The sequence below is a fragment of the Hirundo rustica genome, chromosome W, assembly GCF_015227805.2.
Source record: "Hirundo rustica isolate bHirRus1 chromosome W, bHirRus1.pri.v3, whole genome shotgun sequence".
In the NCBI taxonomy this organism is placed as follows: domain Eukaryota; kingdom Metazoa; phylum Chordata; class Aves; order Passeriformes; family Hirundinidae; genus Hirundo; species Hirundo rustica.
The window spans coordinates 12183949-12199079 of NC_053487.1; the positions used below are offsets into that span (position 1 = coordinate 12183949).

Genomic DNA, 15131 nt, shown 5'->3' on the forward strand with positions numbered 1-15131 from the left:
CAGATCCCAGAGAGCTTGGATCCTGAAACAGTCAAGTGAGTCTGTACAAGCTTGAGTTTCTGAACTTTAGGGTAAAATGTCAGGTTCAAGGGGAGAATACATGGTATGCAGATCGGGAAGGCTGTACCTTCCTAGTACCTCAGCCAACGGGGAAAGGAAGAGGGAAACGTGCGGCTGGGAGTTTAGGATAAAAGGAGGCTGCGCCCTCCAAAACCTCAAGAGAAAAGACTTTGAGGATGTGTGTGTGCGCACGCATGCATGCATGCGTGCGCCAGTGGACTCTCTCCCTTTATTTGAATAAAGTTGCAGGACTCCTCTGCCTCTTTTATGGACACTGGTTTTTCTTAGCGTGATTTTCCGCACAAGCTGGAAGTGTGCTTTTTAGTCAAATAGGTGGCTGTGAAAACCTTGTACAGAACAGCACACTGACCGGCCACACCATGGGCCGAGGAGCCTGGGCTGAGCTGCATCTGTGTGCACACGGCTCTGGCTGCACGAGGGACAGGACTGGTCACAGGTAAGTGCTGCGGTCTTACTTTGAACAGTGCAATCGCCGACAAAATAGCATCATTTTTTTAAATAATGCTTTTATCAAGGACCAGAAGTCTCAATGGCACTGACCCGTACATAAACTTCTGCGACCGGTGCTGTCTAGGCACTAGTTTATGGGCGCTGGAAGCCCTCGGCTCTTACACCGGTGGGAGTGTGCCGCAGCCCCCGAGGCCGCGCCCCTCCCGGGCTGCTCCACAGGGACCGCCCGGCTCGGCCTTCCCGGGGCGGGGGCGTCGCGACTCCAGGAGGCAGCCGGGCGGGGCCTGGCCGGGCGGAGAGGCGCTGCGCGGAGTCCCGTTAGAAGTAGCGCAGAGCCCGTGCGGATCCCCACCGGTGCAGGAGGAGCAACGGCCGTGCTCAGCCCGCCGGGAAGATGCCGAAAACGGTGGGTGCCGCCGGCGCGGGGCAGAACGGAGGCCCCGCCGCAGGGTCCGGGCGGGCGCGGCCTGGGGGCTCCTCCCGCCAGGGCTCGGCTGCGCCCCGGCCGGCGACGGCCGCCCCAGAGGGAGCGGCGAGGGGTACGAACGAGTCCTGGGGAAGCGGAGCCTCCTGCGCGCCCCTCCATCTTGTGCTTCCACTGCCCGGCCGCCACGGCTCCCCCGCCCTAGGGGCCCGGCCGGGACCGCGGGGTCTCGGCGCGGCGGGGCCCCCTCTCCGCCCTAATATATCTGGCGAAGCGCGGCGGCGGCGCCGCGCGCCCGCGCGCCCAGACCGGGGAGCGGGGGGGGAATGGGGCGAAGCTTCCGAGAGACTGGTGGGAGCGGGTGACGGCTATGGCCGCCTCGTGCGCTCCCTGAAGAGGAGAAGTTGGGGTTTTCACAACTTGTATTTAGTCAGTTCGGGTTGCCAGGGAGCCTTGTCCCAACTTGACTCGAGGCATTTCTTGGCTAAAGAGGTTTTAGTACTTTAGAATGTCTAGTCAAGTCCGTACTTGACTCTCCTCGCAGCAGGAGTTTGGTGACTAATGAGGAGCATGGGGTTTTTCCATTTAATGTCCCCTGGTATGAGTAAAAGAATTGGTCTCAGCCCTTCATTGATAAAACAGGAAAGAGCAGGCTGGAAGTCTCTGGATGTTTCCGTACTGATCTGAAATGGCCTAAGAAAATCTAATGTTTAAGTTAAGAGTGTGGTTTACATAAAGGAGAGAAAAAAAAAAAAAATCCAAACGCTCATCCCTATGCAAGTAGAGGTTGAAATAAAATCCACCGTGATTTTCTTTTCTTTTAATATTTTTTTAACTTTAGATAATGAATGCCTATTCGATTGACAGCTACTTTTCCTGATGTCTTAAATGCCATCTCTGATAGCATGGATAGCTAGATGATGGTTATTATTTAAACATCAAACTTCAAGGTTAAGACAGTATTTTCTTAAGCTTTAGAAAGTCCTTCCATCAAATATTAGTGAAGATTTACTTACTAAAAAAGCTAAAATACAGGCAACAAGTTCAGTAAGATTAACAGAAATAGCACAAGTTAGGGGACTTCTGTGTAAAATGCAGTTGAGACCTTTTAGCCAGAGAGTTTATGGTCGTGATTAGTGACTTTTTTTAGTGTGGATCGGCCAAGGAACCCTGAACAAGAGAGGCTTGCTGGGCGGGGTTCCCAGCACCAGGCTGAATCAATGCTGGCTTCCAGGTGCTCATTGCAGCCTCTGCAGACACACCCTAGGCTGGATTCACCTTCTCAAATCTGTTGCTTTCTGGTTTTTACAGAGCAATTCTGCTTTTGGAGCTTTTAAAAACTGGAGTAGATAGAGAAATGCAAGTGTTTTGGTGTAATGCTTTGTACTGCACACTGAAGATTCTACAGAAAGCAGTTCCAGTGTCTGTGCCTGTTGCAGTACAGAGCTGCAGGCCTGCTGCTGTATCAGCCTTTGGTTTCCTGCCCCATCTGCTCTAGTTACAGACCCAACTGAAATAATATTTGAAACATTATTTCTTGATCTTTGGTTTGCAGGAACAGGATATGCTGGCATAACTGTGTAATCAGTTCTTCATGTGAAATAAACATGACTACTAGTGTGCTAGCTTAAGATTTGTTAATAGCTGCTTAATTAACAAAACAGTAAAATGCAAGAGACTTTCATCTATCAAGGAAAAAAATCAAGGTCAAATGTGGGTGAAACCTGGGCAGTTAGATGTAGGTTTATGTGGGCTTCATCACAAAAATAAATCCATTGTGAAGAAGACAGATGGAGGAAATGTTCTAGGGAACAGTTCTGGCTGGGCAGCAAGAGCATTTGTGTCAAAACTACTTGGTTAGTAGCTCTTATCTCACCAGGCTTACAGAAACATGCTGCTGCGTAGCTTAAGCAGCAAAACCTGTTGAGTTCTGGGTCTCTACACCTCCTCAAGCTAGGCTAAATGTTAGCACATGTAGCTGGAGGTTTCCATTTTGTTATGTGAGGTTTGCTATGAGTGACACTAGGCTGTGTAGCACTATTAATAAGAATCCAAGATTAACTCTGGTAACCTTTGAACTAGTGCACATGATTTGCTGTTGTGACATGTAATGGAGGGGTTTGGTTGCTGGAGGCTTTGTAGGCTGTCTAGAAAGTTCATCATGCATCAGCCTGCTGATCCTGCCATATTCTCAACAGGAAACCTTCACTGTTTTATCTAGTGATACATCTCTGGCTTAAATATTTTGTGTTCTGGAAAGTTTGTGAAGTGTGAACAGTTAAAGCAGACACCAAAAAGAGCATATAATTCCCCCATACTTTGTATTGCAGAAGGTGGAAGTAGTTGAGTGCTAAAAATGAGCTGTTGTCAAGCTCTGAAAAGTCTCCAGTTGTCAGCAGTCTGTTTATTTGCCATGAGTAGGCTCTGCTCTCTCCCTGACTGATGGGTGCAAGGCTTCTGTACCAGGATTCATTGACTATTTTGCCTATGCATGTGCTTACTCTGTGGCTTTATGAATGGATAGGCCACTGAATATGAAACAGGAGCATTCATCACATGTGAGGTGTGCACTCAACAGTCCTGTCACTAGGACTTGGGCAGTTCTGTTTTAGGTAACATAGTCTTCACTCATTGTAGAGAAAGGGTTTTAATCAAAGCTAATCTTGTGAGTACAGAAAGTTTTAGGAAATAATAAGGGAAAAGGTACCAGTCCAAACTTTATTATACCTTAGTTTGAAGCTAAGTGTAGCAATAGTTACTAGGATCCTTAGGGGCCCTGTCTGTAGTTTGAATTGATGGTCCTAATTCCCAGTAGGACTCAAAAGCTTTTTTTCCATTGTTCTTTGGAACTTGAAGGTTCTGGTTAGAAGAAAAGTAACTGAGAGATTGAGGTGTGTATCAGGAGGACTCTGGTTAATTAGTTTCTTGTGTGTAGCTACTTGCTACCAAATGCTGCAACAAGATGGCAACTATGAGCAGAATGCTACACTTGTTTGCATGAGCGTTTTTCTTCTTTTTTCTTTTTTTTTTTTCCTCTTGTGGAATTTGGTTGATGTCTTGAAGGGGGAAGGGATAGTCATGAAAACTGTGACCTTAATAGATGGGCACTTCTCTCTTGACCCTCTTGTGCTGTGAAGGATCTCTAGAACGATCCTAGATGCCTTCTGTCTTATTTCATGACTGACCCATTGGCGCTATCTCCTCCTTTCCTCACTCAGTACAACTTGGGAAGCTTGGTGACATTGATCCAAGTTTGACATGTGTGCTAACTTGTTAGGCAAACTCAATCCATTATGTTTCTTCTGCCATCAGACATGACTTGCTGTAAAGAGGTGTGTTTGAATGCTCCCAAAGACCTTTCTTTATACAGAAGTGTTTCCCATGTTGATGATTTTCAGATGACTTTGTACTTCAGAAGCAACAATAGCTAAAACATGCTGCGTTTACAGTGGAACCAGGTAAACTACTGAAACTGGTAAGCAGTGAATTATCTGTTGCTTTAAACCTACCATGGGATTTTGCAAAACAGGAAAGGCCTTTATACCCTAGCTTGTATTGTATTCAACAGCTTGGTTCCTAGGTTCTGCAAGAATAGCAAGGTTTTACTTCATGTCAGATGAAGCAATTAAGCCTAAGTGAGCGAAAGCTTCAGTTTGGTACTTTTAGGCCTTCTATATTAAAGTTAAGCAGGGATTTTAAAGTACACCATTGATGATAAACAAACATTCACTTTGTTTTTACATACTGGTAAAATCTTCCTTTCTCTTCTTATGGCAAGCCCTGAGCTTGACTGGGCAAACCCCATCAGTTATAGTGGTTTTACACTGTTGTGAGCAAGAGCTGTTCCAAGTGCCTGATCTGAATTGGTAGCCATGATCCAGTTTACAAAACTTCAAGGTGACAGTGTTACGTGTAATAGTGTTTATCATACAAAAGGTTTTAGCAGATTAAATGTCTTAGTTGAGTCCTTTATTTCATTTTTGCCCTCTTGATCTGTTGCCTGAAGCAGCTGAGCAAGAAGCAGGTTGGTGAGGTGCACCCAGTAAAAGGGTCCCAATGAGAGCTTTAGGTCTGCTGCTTCTGCTGTAAGACAGGGGTGCCTCCTATCAGGGGTTCATCACCACTCGCTTCTTGCAAAGGTCCTGTCACCATAACGTTTACAAGCAGCATCTTTTTTAAACATTCAGGGCATTGCAGCCTTTTCCTTGGAGTGATTCTACCTTGTCTGATCAGTCACCCCTGAAGTTTAATTACAATTCTTGCTTTTCTCATGAGGATGGTTCATAAGATGTCTTAATATGGACTCCTTTATTTTGAAAGGAAATGACATCTCTGCCTCTAGAGGAAACTTGTTTCAGTTGTTTTATGTATAATGCCTAGTCTGAAGTGAAATTCTCCTAAAACAGATCACTAAGTCCCTAGTAGCTGCTTGAAAGACAGCTGATGAACTAAGATGGAAGGATTCAAATACCTTCTGCTTGTGACACTGGGTGTGCCAGGGGACAGGCACCCTCCTGGGGCTGCTGACCTGGCCACGTCCCTGCTGATCAATGGCTACTCCACAGAGAAGCTCCTCTTCCTCCACAGAGGTGGCTCTGGCTCTGCTCCAGGGTATGAAGGAAACTGACTAAAAGCTTCCTCTGGCTGCGTCATCTCCTGGACTCTTTCCTGGCTCGGTGCAGCTCAAGCAGCCTTATTTGGCTGACTTCATTTTTTTTTTTTTTTTTTCTCCCCTTCTGTGCAGCAAGAGGGCCTCCCTGAATTTGCACAATAAAGCTGTTATCTGTGTTTAATCACTGTTCTGAGAACTACAATGGGGTTTGTTTGAAAAGAACTCCAATATTTCAACTTGCATCTCTATCATTCCTGTCTCATTTCCCTTTTGTCTATTTGGTAAGTGATTTACCAGAAACCAACCCCAGTGAGGAGTCTCTGCTGCTGTAGTCACACTGTGGGAAATCCAGGCGCACTACTGGAAAAGAGGAAATCTTTCTCTACCCAGGAATAATCCAGGGCAATTAACTGATGTGAATTAAGAGCAATAGTGAGCAGCCAGTTAATTGCTTGCTTTTTCCTGGGGATATTTGGGAACAGCAGGGTATTTGCATAGTGCAGCCAATAATACTGAATTAAGAGTTTGGTTTTTTTCCCATCTGAAACTTCCAAACCAGGCTGAAGTCTCTAGGTTGATGGAAGGCTACTCTTTCAAGCACATCTTTGTAACATTCCTATGGCTGTTTCTAGGTGGAGCATTCAAGTGTTTTGGAAGTTGTGGGCATAAAACCCACCCTTCTGAGTCCAGTAGCTAATGCTGACTCTTAAGGTAATGTTTAAAGCAAATACTTGGTGGGGAGGTAGGAAGAGACAGTCACTGGCAGGCTTGGTGGTTATAAGACCGCAGGATCATTTACAACTGTTCGGGGGTTTAGAACCTGAAATTGCAGAGGTTTGGGCCTTATATTGACAAGAAACAATTATGGTTGAGCAACTGTGACTATCAATAGGTAGGTGACCTAGTGCTGCTTCCTTCCTGTGCAGCTGTGAAAGGATATATTCACTTCTATGAATGTGTGATCTTCTAGTGCAGTAGTGGGGCAGTCAGAAACTCCTCACCTTTGTATAGCAGCTTGTTGAACTTAAATGGGGAAAAAACACCCTTTGAAGATGTTCTTAAAGGCATGACTCCTGCAGAATGCTTTTTCCTAGTTGCTCTAACATCTTTGAGGCCGCAGTAGTTGTTCTGAGGAACCTATTGAAAAATACAAACTGTGAATGAAAGAACATTGACCAGTTCTCATCCTATTGCCAGGCTAGGGAATAGGAGTACTTGACCATGCTAGGCCTCTTTCCCTTTGGCTGTTGCTGGTTGATGAATAGCTATGGACAAGGGCACAGGAGTGCCCCTAAAGGAGGAATGAATGAAAAAGCTCTGAATCTGATCAGCTCTGTAGAGAAACATGTAATTAGGCAAGAATGAGTTGATGGACTAGAAGGAGGAAGAGGAGACACTCCTTTCTCTGCCAGCTGAGATTCTGTGTAGAGTAAAATGAAATCTCAGAAGAGTTCAGAAAGAATACCTGAAACGGTGAATCAAGTACCATGGTATTCATGGTCCAGACTGAGCTGTATTCTTGCAAATTTCTAGTTCTCTTTGCCAGCTTGTTTGTTTCCTAGAGGAAGGCTTTTCAGGAGACAGAATTTTACTGTCTTCAAGTGTGAATACTGTAAAAACTTGCTCGTATTTTTTGTTGTCTTTTTTTTTTTTTTTTTGGTGGAGGCAACGGGGTTGTTAAGTTGATATTGGAGAATTTTGCATGCAACATATTAGAGAACAGTTATTCTGCCATTGTATGCCTTCCTATGATCTTGAGATGGAATCATAGAATCAGTTTGGTTGAAAAAGACCTTTGAGTCCAGCTGTAAACTGATGACTTTCTGCAGCCATGAACCATTCTTGTCTGTATGTATATCACTGGTTTGTACTATTTTCCTTTGTAGGCCCTTAGCAGAGCATTTTTTCCTCTCTTGTTGGGAATCTAGTTATGGTGGTGAAGTGACTTAGTACAGGAAAAACCTGCCATTGCAATTTGATCAATCACTTAGTCACAGCATTTAATAAATGTATTTGGTTTTATATAACATTGGGTAATAAAACATAGAATTCTAGGCTAACTAATGGAATTCTGGGTTAAATTTTTCCTTGCCATAGCTTTTCAACTGTACAGTACAGTTGAAAAGCTATGGCAAGGAAAAATTTAGCCCAGAATTCCATTGTGCTTGGTTACAGTGTAAAAACTGAGCTGCCAGAGAAATTGCTAGGATGAAGTGTCAAGATGCTTAATATCTTCCATCCCCCAGAGGTGTGGCTATTCATTCATAATGTCTCTATAAATATGGCATAGATTTTATTTTTTTAATTCACTTTTCCAGAACAGCATACTCAGCAAAAAAAAAATTAGTTCATCAATATGCTAAATGTCTTCTCAGGCAGTTTTCTGGATGGACAAGAGGGTTTTGGTTGTGTGTATATTTTTTTTTCTCTGTTAAAATCCAGAACTTGATATCTTCCTGACAATTGTAGTCTACAGGACTTGCAGAATGTCAGCAAATGGTTCTGAAGCCACGCTGTAAGAAATAAGATAGTTCCACTGCTGACAAATTCAAGCAATATCAGGTTGCCCAGTAAGAAAGTCGTAATGCAAAACCCACCCAATACTTGGTGGTTCAATACATCTTCTTATATGAAAAGAATCCTACTAGTCCTATTAGAAATGAGAGAAGGAGGGATTTGTACATACATATTAAAAGTAAGGATTTGCTTACAGATCATTAAGTAGACACTTTAATGAAGATAATATCTTTGGACTGACTGTGTTTGATGCCCCCCAGGGTGTGTTTTGCCCTCTTTTCTACAGGGGCACAGTGCTGGTTCCTCTTGGGCCTGCTGCTGACCAGTGCTTTCAGATCCCTTTCTGCAGGGCTGCTTTCCTGCTACTCCTCTCCCAATTTGGACTTGTGCCTGGTATTACTCTGCTCCATGTGCAGAATCTGGCATTTGTTCTTTTTAAATTTTATGCCACTGATCAATCATGCTCTGATTTATCTAGACACCTTTGAAAGACCTTGTGTCCTTTGAGAGAGTCAACAGCACACCCAGTGCTGGTATTGTCAGTTCCTTTGCTAATGGTGTATTCAGCTCCTGCAATCCAAATCATTGATAAAAATACTGAGCTGCACTGGCCCTATCATGGAGACCTGGGGAACTTCACTGGTGACTGGTTGCCAGCCAGACACAGCCCGGTTCCCTGCAACCCTCTGAGCCCTGCTGCCACTGGTTCTTCATCCAGCACACTGAACTTCTTTATCTTGCCACTGAACAACTTGTCCAGAAGGATGCTGTGAGAGACAGTATCAAAAGCTTTACTAAAATACTGAAAAACTACATCCACGACCTTTCCTTCATCCATTGAGTGGGTGACCTTATTGTAGAAGGATACCAAATTAGTTATGGCTTTCCCTTCATGAGCCCATGTGGGCTGTGCCTGGTGACTGCATTGTCTTTTAAATATTTTAATGTCCTTTACATGCCTTTCAGTAGCACCCAGTAACTTGGTTAATCTAATTACTCTCTGACTAATAAAATAGATCTTCAAGAAAGCAAAATTGCCTGGAAAGATAGAAAGAAACTTGCTTATATTGTAGCTTATAGTGCAGCTGAGACAATAGAATACTCGGTGTCTAAACAATAAAAACATGCAATATTGTGTCTGGTTTGGTGTATGGTTTGTGTGTGTTTTGTTTTTAAAATCAACAAAGTTATTCTTTTGGATGTCACTAGATTATATTACTCATTGTTTTCATATGTTCCTCTAAATTTTGACAGCAGTCATTAATGGAGACACACTGCACAGCAGGCATAAGAAGGCTGTTGTTTGTTGTTTGTTACTACTGTGTTGTTTGTTACTACTGTATGTTACATCCAAATGTTAAGAAATGTCTATGGTGTGTGAGATGAGATTGAAATCTTAAGCATCAATAACTTGTTTTGCCAATATCTTGTTTATTTCATTTGTTTCTACCTGTATCTCAATATTAAGGAACCATAAAATGGCTTTTGAAAGTGTCTGATTAACTTCATTTGTTTTTTTGGATAGACAATGAAAGTTTCAGCTGAGATGTATTGAATCCAGGGTCTGTCTAAATTCAGTGTTTTGTGGCTACAGTTATCCTCCTACAGTGAAAAATCAGGATCTGAGCTTGCCTAAAGTTGAGAAACCTGGTTTCTTCTGTTACTGAAAATGTGCTGTTTGAGCAACTGGATTTTTATTGCGGTATCTGTAATTTTCACTAAGGCACACTCAACATGTGAATTTGTTTGCATCGGTGAAATACTGGAAGCAGAGAGCAGTAAAATGATTATGTTCTATCACTTCACTATTCACAATCCCCTAGACAACCAGAAGCTGCTGTATGAACTGTTAGACATGACTGTTCATTTTGTGAGCCGTCTCAAAAACTCATAAGGTTACTGGTAATTTGAACAATGGGGTCAGAAAAGACCAGTATTACTAAAAATGTCAGGAAGCTCCAAGTCCGTGGTTGGGACTGTGGAAGGCTTGAAGAGTGTTATAATTCAACACCATGAAATGCTTTATCACTAAGCCAAGAAAACATTTTGAGAAGTGATGTCTTAGTCCTCCAGCCTGCAGCTCCATTGTGCTGATTTTGTTACAGAAGCTGGACTGTAACTTATTCTTTGCTATAATACTGAGGTGACATTCTTTGTTGCTATGCTAGTCCTTCATTTCAAAAACTATTGAGGAACCCCTCTTACCCGAAGTTGGTATTGAAAAAACCCAAGTATTGACTTAATATTTTTTGGTTTGCTTGAAACACTAAACTGCACCTGAAACTGATAGTATTCTGACCCAGCCACAACAAACTAGGAAGCAGCAAGTTCCTGAAAATTCATTTTCTTACTCTACTTGTAATGGCTTGCTGCTGCATGTGTCTTGGACTTTGTGAAATCTATAGACACCAATGTCTTCTGCACTGTATACCTGGGGTTCTGTGTTGACAGCCATACACGCAGAAGTGCAAATCTCAAAAACCTCCAACTTAGGATTTTTATTTTTCCTTTATCTTGCTCTGTGGTTTGTTAGTAGCATCTCAAATTGAAGGGTGACTGCAAGAGGCAATGCAATATATTATGCTCAGTTTGAATACCCTTTTGCACATCCAGCAGTTTAGTGTAGAGATCTTTTTTTGAAAGACGGTCCATGTCAGCATTTTCAACTGTAAGAATATATCAGTATAGTAGTGTTGTCTTGAATCTACCAAAAGACAGAGAAAATAGGACTAAGTAACTTCCAAATCACTAAAAGATCAGACCAATCTGAACAGTACTTGTGTCCTGGTTTAGGGACAAATTTGGGAGAAAACCCCTGAATGGGATCCCTCTGGGGAGCAAACCCAAATGGCCCCTCCCTCCAACCAGTCTGGTAAAAAACTTCTTCTTTTACCTCGGAGAAAAGTGGAAAAAACTATTTTACTTAACAAAGTGCATACAAATACAAAGAATGAATAATATGAAACAATAAAACCTCTCGTTCTGGAGTGAGATGGCAAATTGAGAAAGTTCTTGCCGTGGGTGTAGCTCGGCTCTCTCTCTCTCAGTCTCTCATCAGTCCCAGTCTCTCCGGCGCTGCTGGAAAATGCTGAGGTCCAGGCCCCGGTGGGCCGCAGGTGCAAGCCCCCAGTGCTCCCCTGGGTTTTTTCAGTCCAGAGCAGGTTTAAGTAGTTCCAAGAAAAAAGAAAAAAAAACCAAACAAAACCAAAAACAACCCAACAGTCCGGGGAACTTTTCTGCCCTAGCTAGCTGAAACTAAAAGCAAAAAGATCTCTGTCCTGCAGTCTCTCCAAGCCTCTGCTGAACACCCAGTCTGGAGAAGAATGTGTAGGAGTCAGGCAGTTTTCTCAAAACAAACTCCGCGCTTCTCCTTGCTCTTAGAACCAGTCTTAAAGGCATAGAATTCAATATATAGCACAAACAGAACAGACGATTGGGGATACAAGCATCTTAAAGTCACCCTAGGGCAACTTGCCTCAGCATCATGCACAGGGAATACAATGCTATCTTAGTGTTTGTTCTGACAAGTGCTAAATAGTCAAGTAAAAATCTGACAGAAGGCTGTCCTGCTCCTTTGCTGCTTCAAGTTCTGACAGATTTAATACATAGGCTTTGTTGCTTGCTCTATACTTGATTCACCTCTTTGCAGTCTCTTTTGCCCCTAAGTACCAAATGTATCTTAATCAGAGGTGACCAGCCACTTCTCCCATGGCTAAATTTTGAATGTCTTTAATATTGCAAAATAATGCTTGGTGTGTCTTTTTTTTTCCTCTATAGAATATCTTGGACCATGTGCTGCATTGCTCTGTCCTTTCAAGTTTTTCCTTGTCTTTTTACAAATAGCTTTGTGCAAATGCTCTGGACTCAGAAAAGTTTGGCATAGAGGATTTTCCCATTTAATGCTTTTACTGTATTCTAATGATAGCTTTGGTTTGGCAGTGTTTGGAAGGATTTGAAAATAATTGTGATCTGAGAGGATTCAGACAGTCTTATAAACCAAGTGATTTTGCTGGTCTGCCATTCCCTTAGAGAAAGATGGGTGCTTAGATGCATTAATGTGGATCTATCCATATCCACAACACTCCATAACATCTCTGTAGAGGAGAATCAAGGATGTATATATTGAAAATGCAATTCATGTAAGGAAATTACTCTTGCCCACTTGATACAAGAAGCCTGTTTATGTTAATAAGTTTTACTTGACCACTGACATTCCTGGGCATTCAGCAATGTCTTCATCAATGCATCTAGGTCTTAGGTGTTAGCTGAAGTTTATCAGGCTTTCTTTGTAAAATAGCCCCATTTCAAACAGTGTATTTCAAAAAGTGTATGAATATGAACCCAAGAGTGTGGATTTAATTGCAGCCTTGAATGAACTAAATCAACTTGGTTGCTTGCTTGAGAGCTTTGATGGTTTGCTGCCACTGTAAAGTTTTGCATCAGTTCTGTTCTGAAATTCAACAGAAAATGGGGTTAATGGCACGTATATATGTGGCTTGATGGTAAAACTCACCAAGGGGTTGTGTATCAGAGCTGCTGCAAAGGATAAAGCAGGTATGCCTGGGAGTGAGGAATAAGAGTGATTCAATAGCTTGGTCCATTTTGTCCAGTTGTACCCAAAAAGCCATCTTGCCCTTTCTCTTCTGTGGCCTGTAGCAGTGCCCCTATGTAAATGTAGTGAACAGGACCAGTGAAATTATTCTGCTGGAGAAAATAATGGAAGAGTTATTCTCACCCTGATTCATCTTTTTGAATTCCTACTTGTGGTGTAGTTGTGGAGTACAATAATGAACCCAGAGAAGTGATTGGGAGGGTGCAGGTTGTTTAGGATGGCTTCCTGTGTGGTGGATACAGACACTGCATGTGCTGTGTCACTGCTCTCCTCAGCTCCTGTGCCCCTTCAGGAACCTTTTGGAACATGAGGTTCTGTGTCATGGTGGTGTAGCTACTCTCCTTTGTATTAGGAAAGCTCAAATGCTTGAACTAGACAGAGCTTAAAATAACAAAGAATACTTCAGCAATTCAGAAGCTGTTTTTTTATAAATTCTGGACAGTCCCAACAGGACTATTTAAAATCTAAAATAGGTCAGTGGTACGGGAAGCAAATATGGATGGGGAAACTGAATATTAAAATGAAGTGTAGAACTGAGCCATTTAGGGGAAATCCTGTGTATTAGGGAACTATGACCTAAATAGATATGAAAATGCAGCCAGCCTAAATGAGACCCTGTACTGAAAGGAAGTTGCAGGATTTGTCTAACGTGCTGGAAATGATAAAGCGGAAAATCACAGGATGATGAAACAGCTTTAGCTCATACTTGACTGTGCGTGTAGTTAAATTTGGAGGCATGGCTCATAGTCTGGGCAGTCAGATCCCACAGTAAGACTGTGTTCTAGCTCCTAGAAGTCTGGCCATTGTTCAGAGGTTCAGTGAGGGCTGTGAGCTGGCCAAGAACTTGATGTGCCACACCCAGGCCATGCTCTGGATATCTAGAACAGGCAGCCCTGTGTTCAATTCCTCTCTCTGTAACAGAGTTAAACTGCTAGGAAACTCTTAGTTGAAGGACAGAGGGAAGCACATGAAACAGATAAGCTTGCTCTGACTTTTTATCTAAATGTGAGTCCTTTAGAAGGAAGAGCTTGGCCACAGCAGTTACCTTTATGATTTCTTCCCTGTGGAAAGTGTCTTTTGCCCTTGATTCCAAGTCACCTCTGAAACAATTCTTAACTGCAGGTGAATTTAGAGACCTTTACATAGGGACTGAGTATTTAGTCTAGCTCATAAACCTCAAGTATTTACTGTACATGTGATGCCTCAATACAGGCCACACTTGTCTTGTTAGCATCCTGTCTTGATCTTGTTTTGAGCTCCTTCCAGCAAAGTAGGTGCTTGTGATTTTGGCAGACATTCACTGGCTGCTATGTTTGGAAAGCTCATTGGCTTTTTGGGAACATATCTTGGCTGATCAGCCCCTAGAACTGGGTCTTTGCAACTGTTAAATGGTTCTGGGAAATTCCCTGCCATTGGCTTGAGCATGGAAGGGGAAGAACTGGACTAAGGGGAGGTTGGGGTGGGGGGGAAAGTTTCCTTCTAAGAGCATTCTCAGAAAACCTGAAGTGCCTCTGATGGTGGTAGGGAGTGCAAAGACTGTTTTGCTGATCGAGTGATTGCAGTCACAGCCAGGATCATAACACCTTTGTGCGGTGTACAACACAAGGAGGGTGGCACAAAACACTTGTTTGTAACCTGTGAGTAGGATTGCCTGGGAGGAGCACACAGTGTGAGGAATGTTACCCATACCACTGCTGACATTCAAACATGCCCACTGCCTGCTAACCGCCCTTAGGTTGAAGATCTTTAGCAGGGAATATGGTTAAGCTCTGACATGTGAAGTACAACTACCAACTCTACTATTAGTGTGCAGAGCCCATAATAGGTGTGTATATTTCTCCAGAGAAAAGCTCTTCTAACAGGCACAAAAAAAAAAAGGTGTTTACAAAACCAGCAACCTCACCAAAACAAAACCCAAAGCTTCACAGATTGTAAAAGTTGAATGATGGCAACTGCATGTTGCTAGATTTTGCTTCAAGTTTTACCTCCTGATCCAGATGTTGTGGAAAAGGGTTCAAGGATTTTCCCCACAGTATTTTAATTTCCTTCTGGGTTTGACTAGTAAAGGATGTTCTCTCTAAGCAGCTCAAACAACAGGTACAAAAATAGTTATTCCAAGGGCTTCTTCAAACTGACTAAAGAAACAGAAAATGGCAATGTTAATTACTTGGAACAGCTACAGGAAAGCAAAGGGAGGTGCATGAAGAATCTATTTATGGAAGAGGAAATGACAAAAATAAAGGAATTGACCCATTGCACAAGGTTGTGAGTAAGTAGTGTAATAAGTGGCATAAAAGTATCCAGTCTTGACTGTAAATGTGGGGATCCATCCATGGCTGCTTCTACTGGCTTAGTACTCTCATCTTGCCACTCCTTTCCTCTGAGTCAAACTTGTTTACTCTCTGGAGAGGATGACAAGCTGCTAGTAGACACGG

At 42.8% G+C, this 15131-nt stretch overlaps 1 protein-coding gene across 1 annotated transcript in view; it reads left to right on the forward strand.

Annotated features, from left to right (window-relative positions):
- The first annotated feature begins 795 nt into the window (after positions 1-795).
- MSN (moesin) overlaps positions 796-15131 on the forward strand; it is a 47721-nt gene continuing 33385 nt past the window's right edge. The window contains exon 1 of the mRNA XM_040088904.2: positions 796-937. Coding sequence (XP_039944838.1) covers positions 926-937 — 12 coding nt within the window. The 5' untranslated portion in view covers positions 796-925. The remainder of the gene's footprint in view (positions 938-15131) is intronic.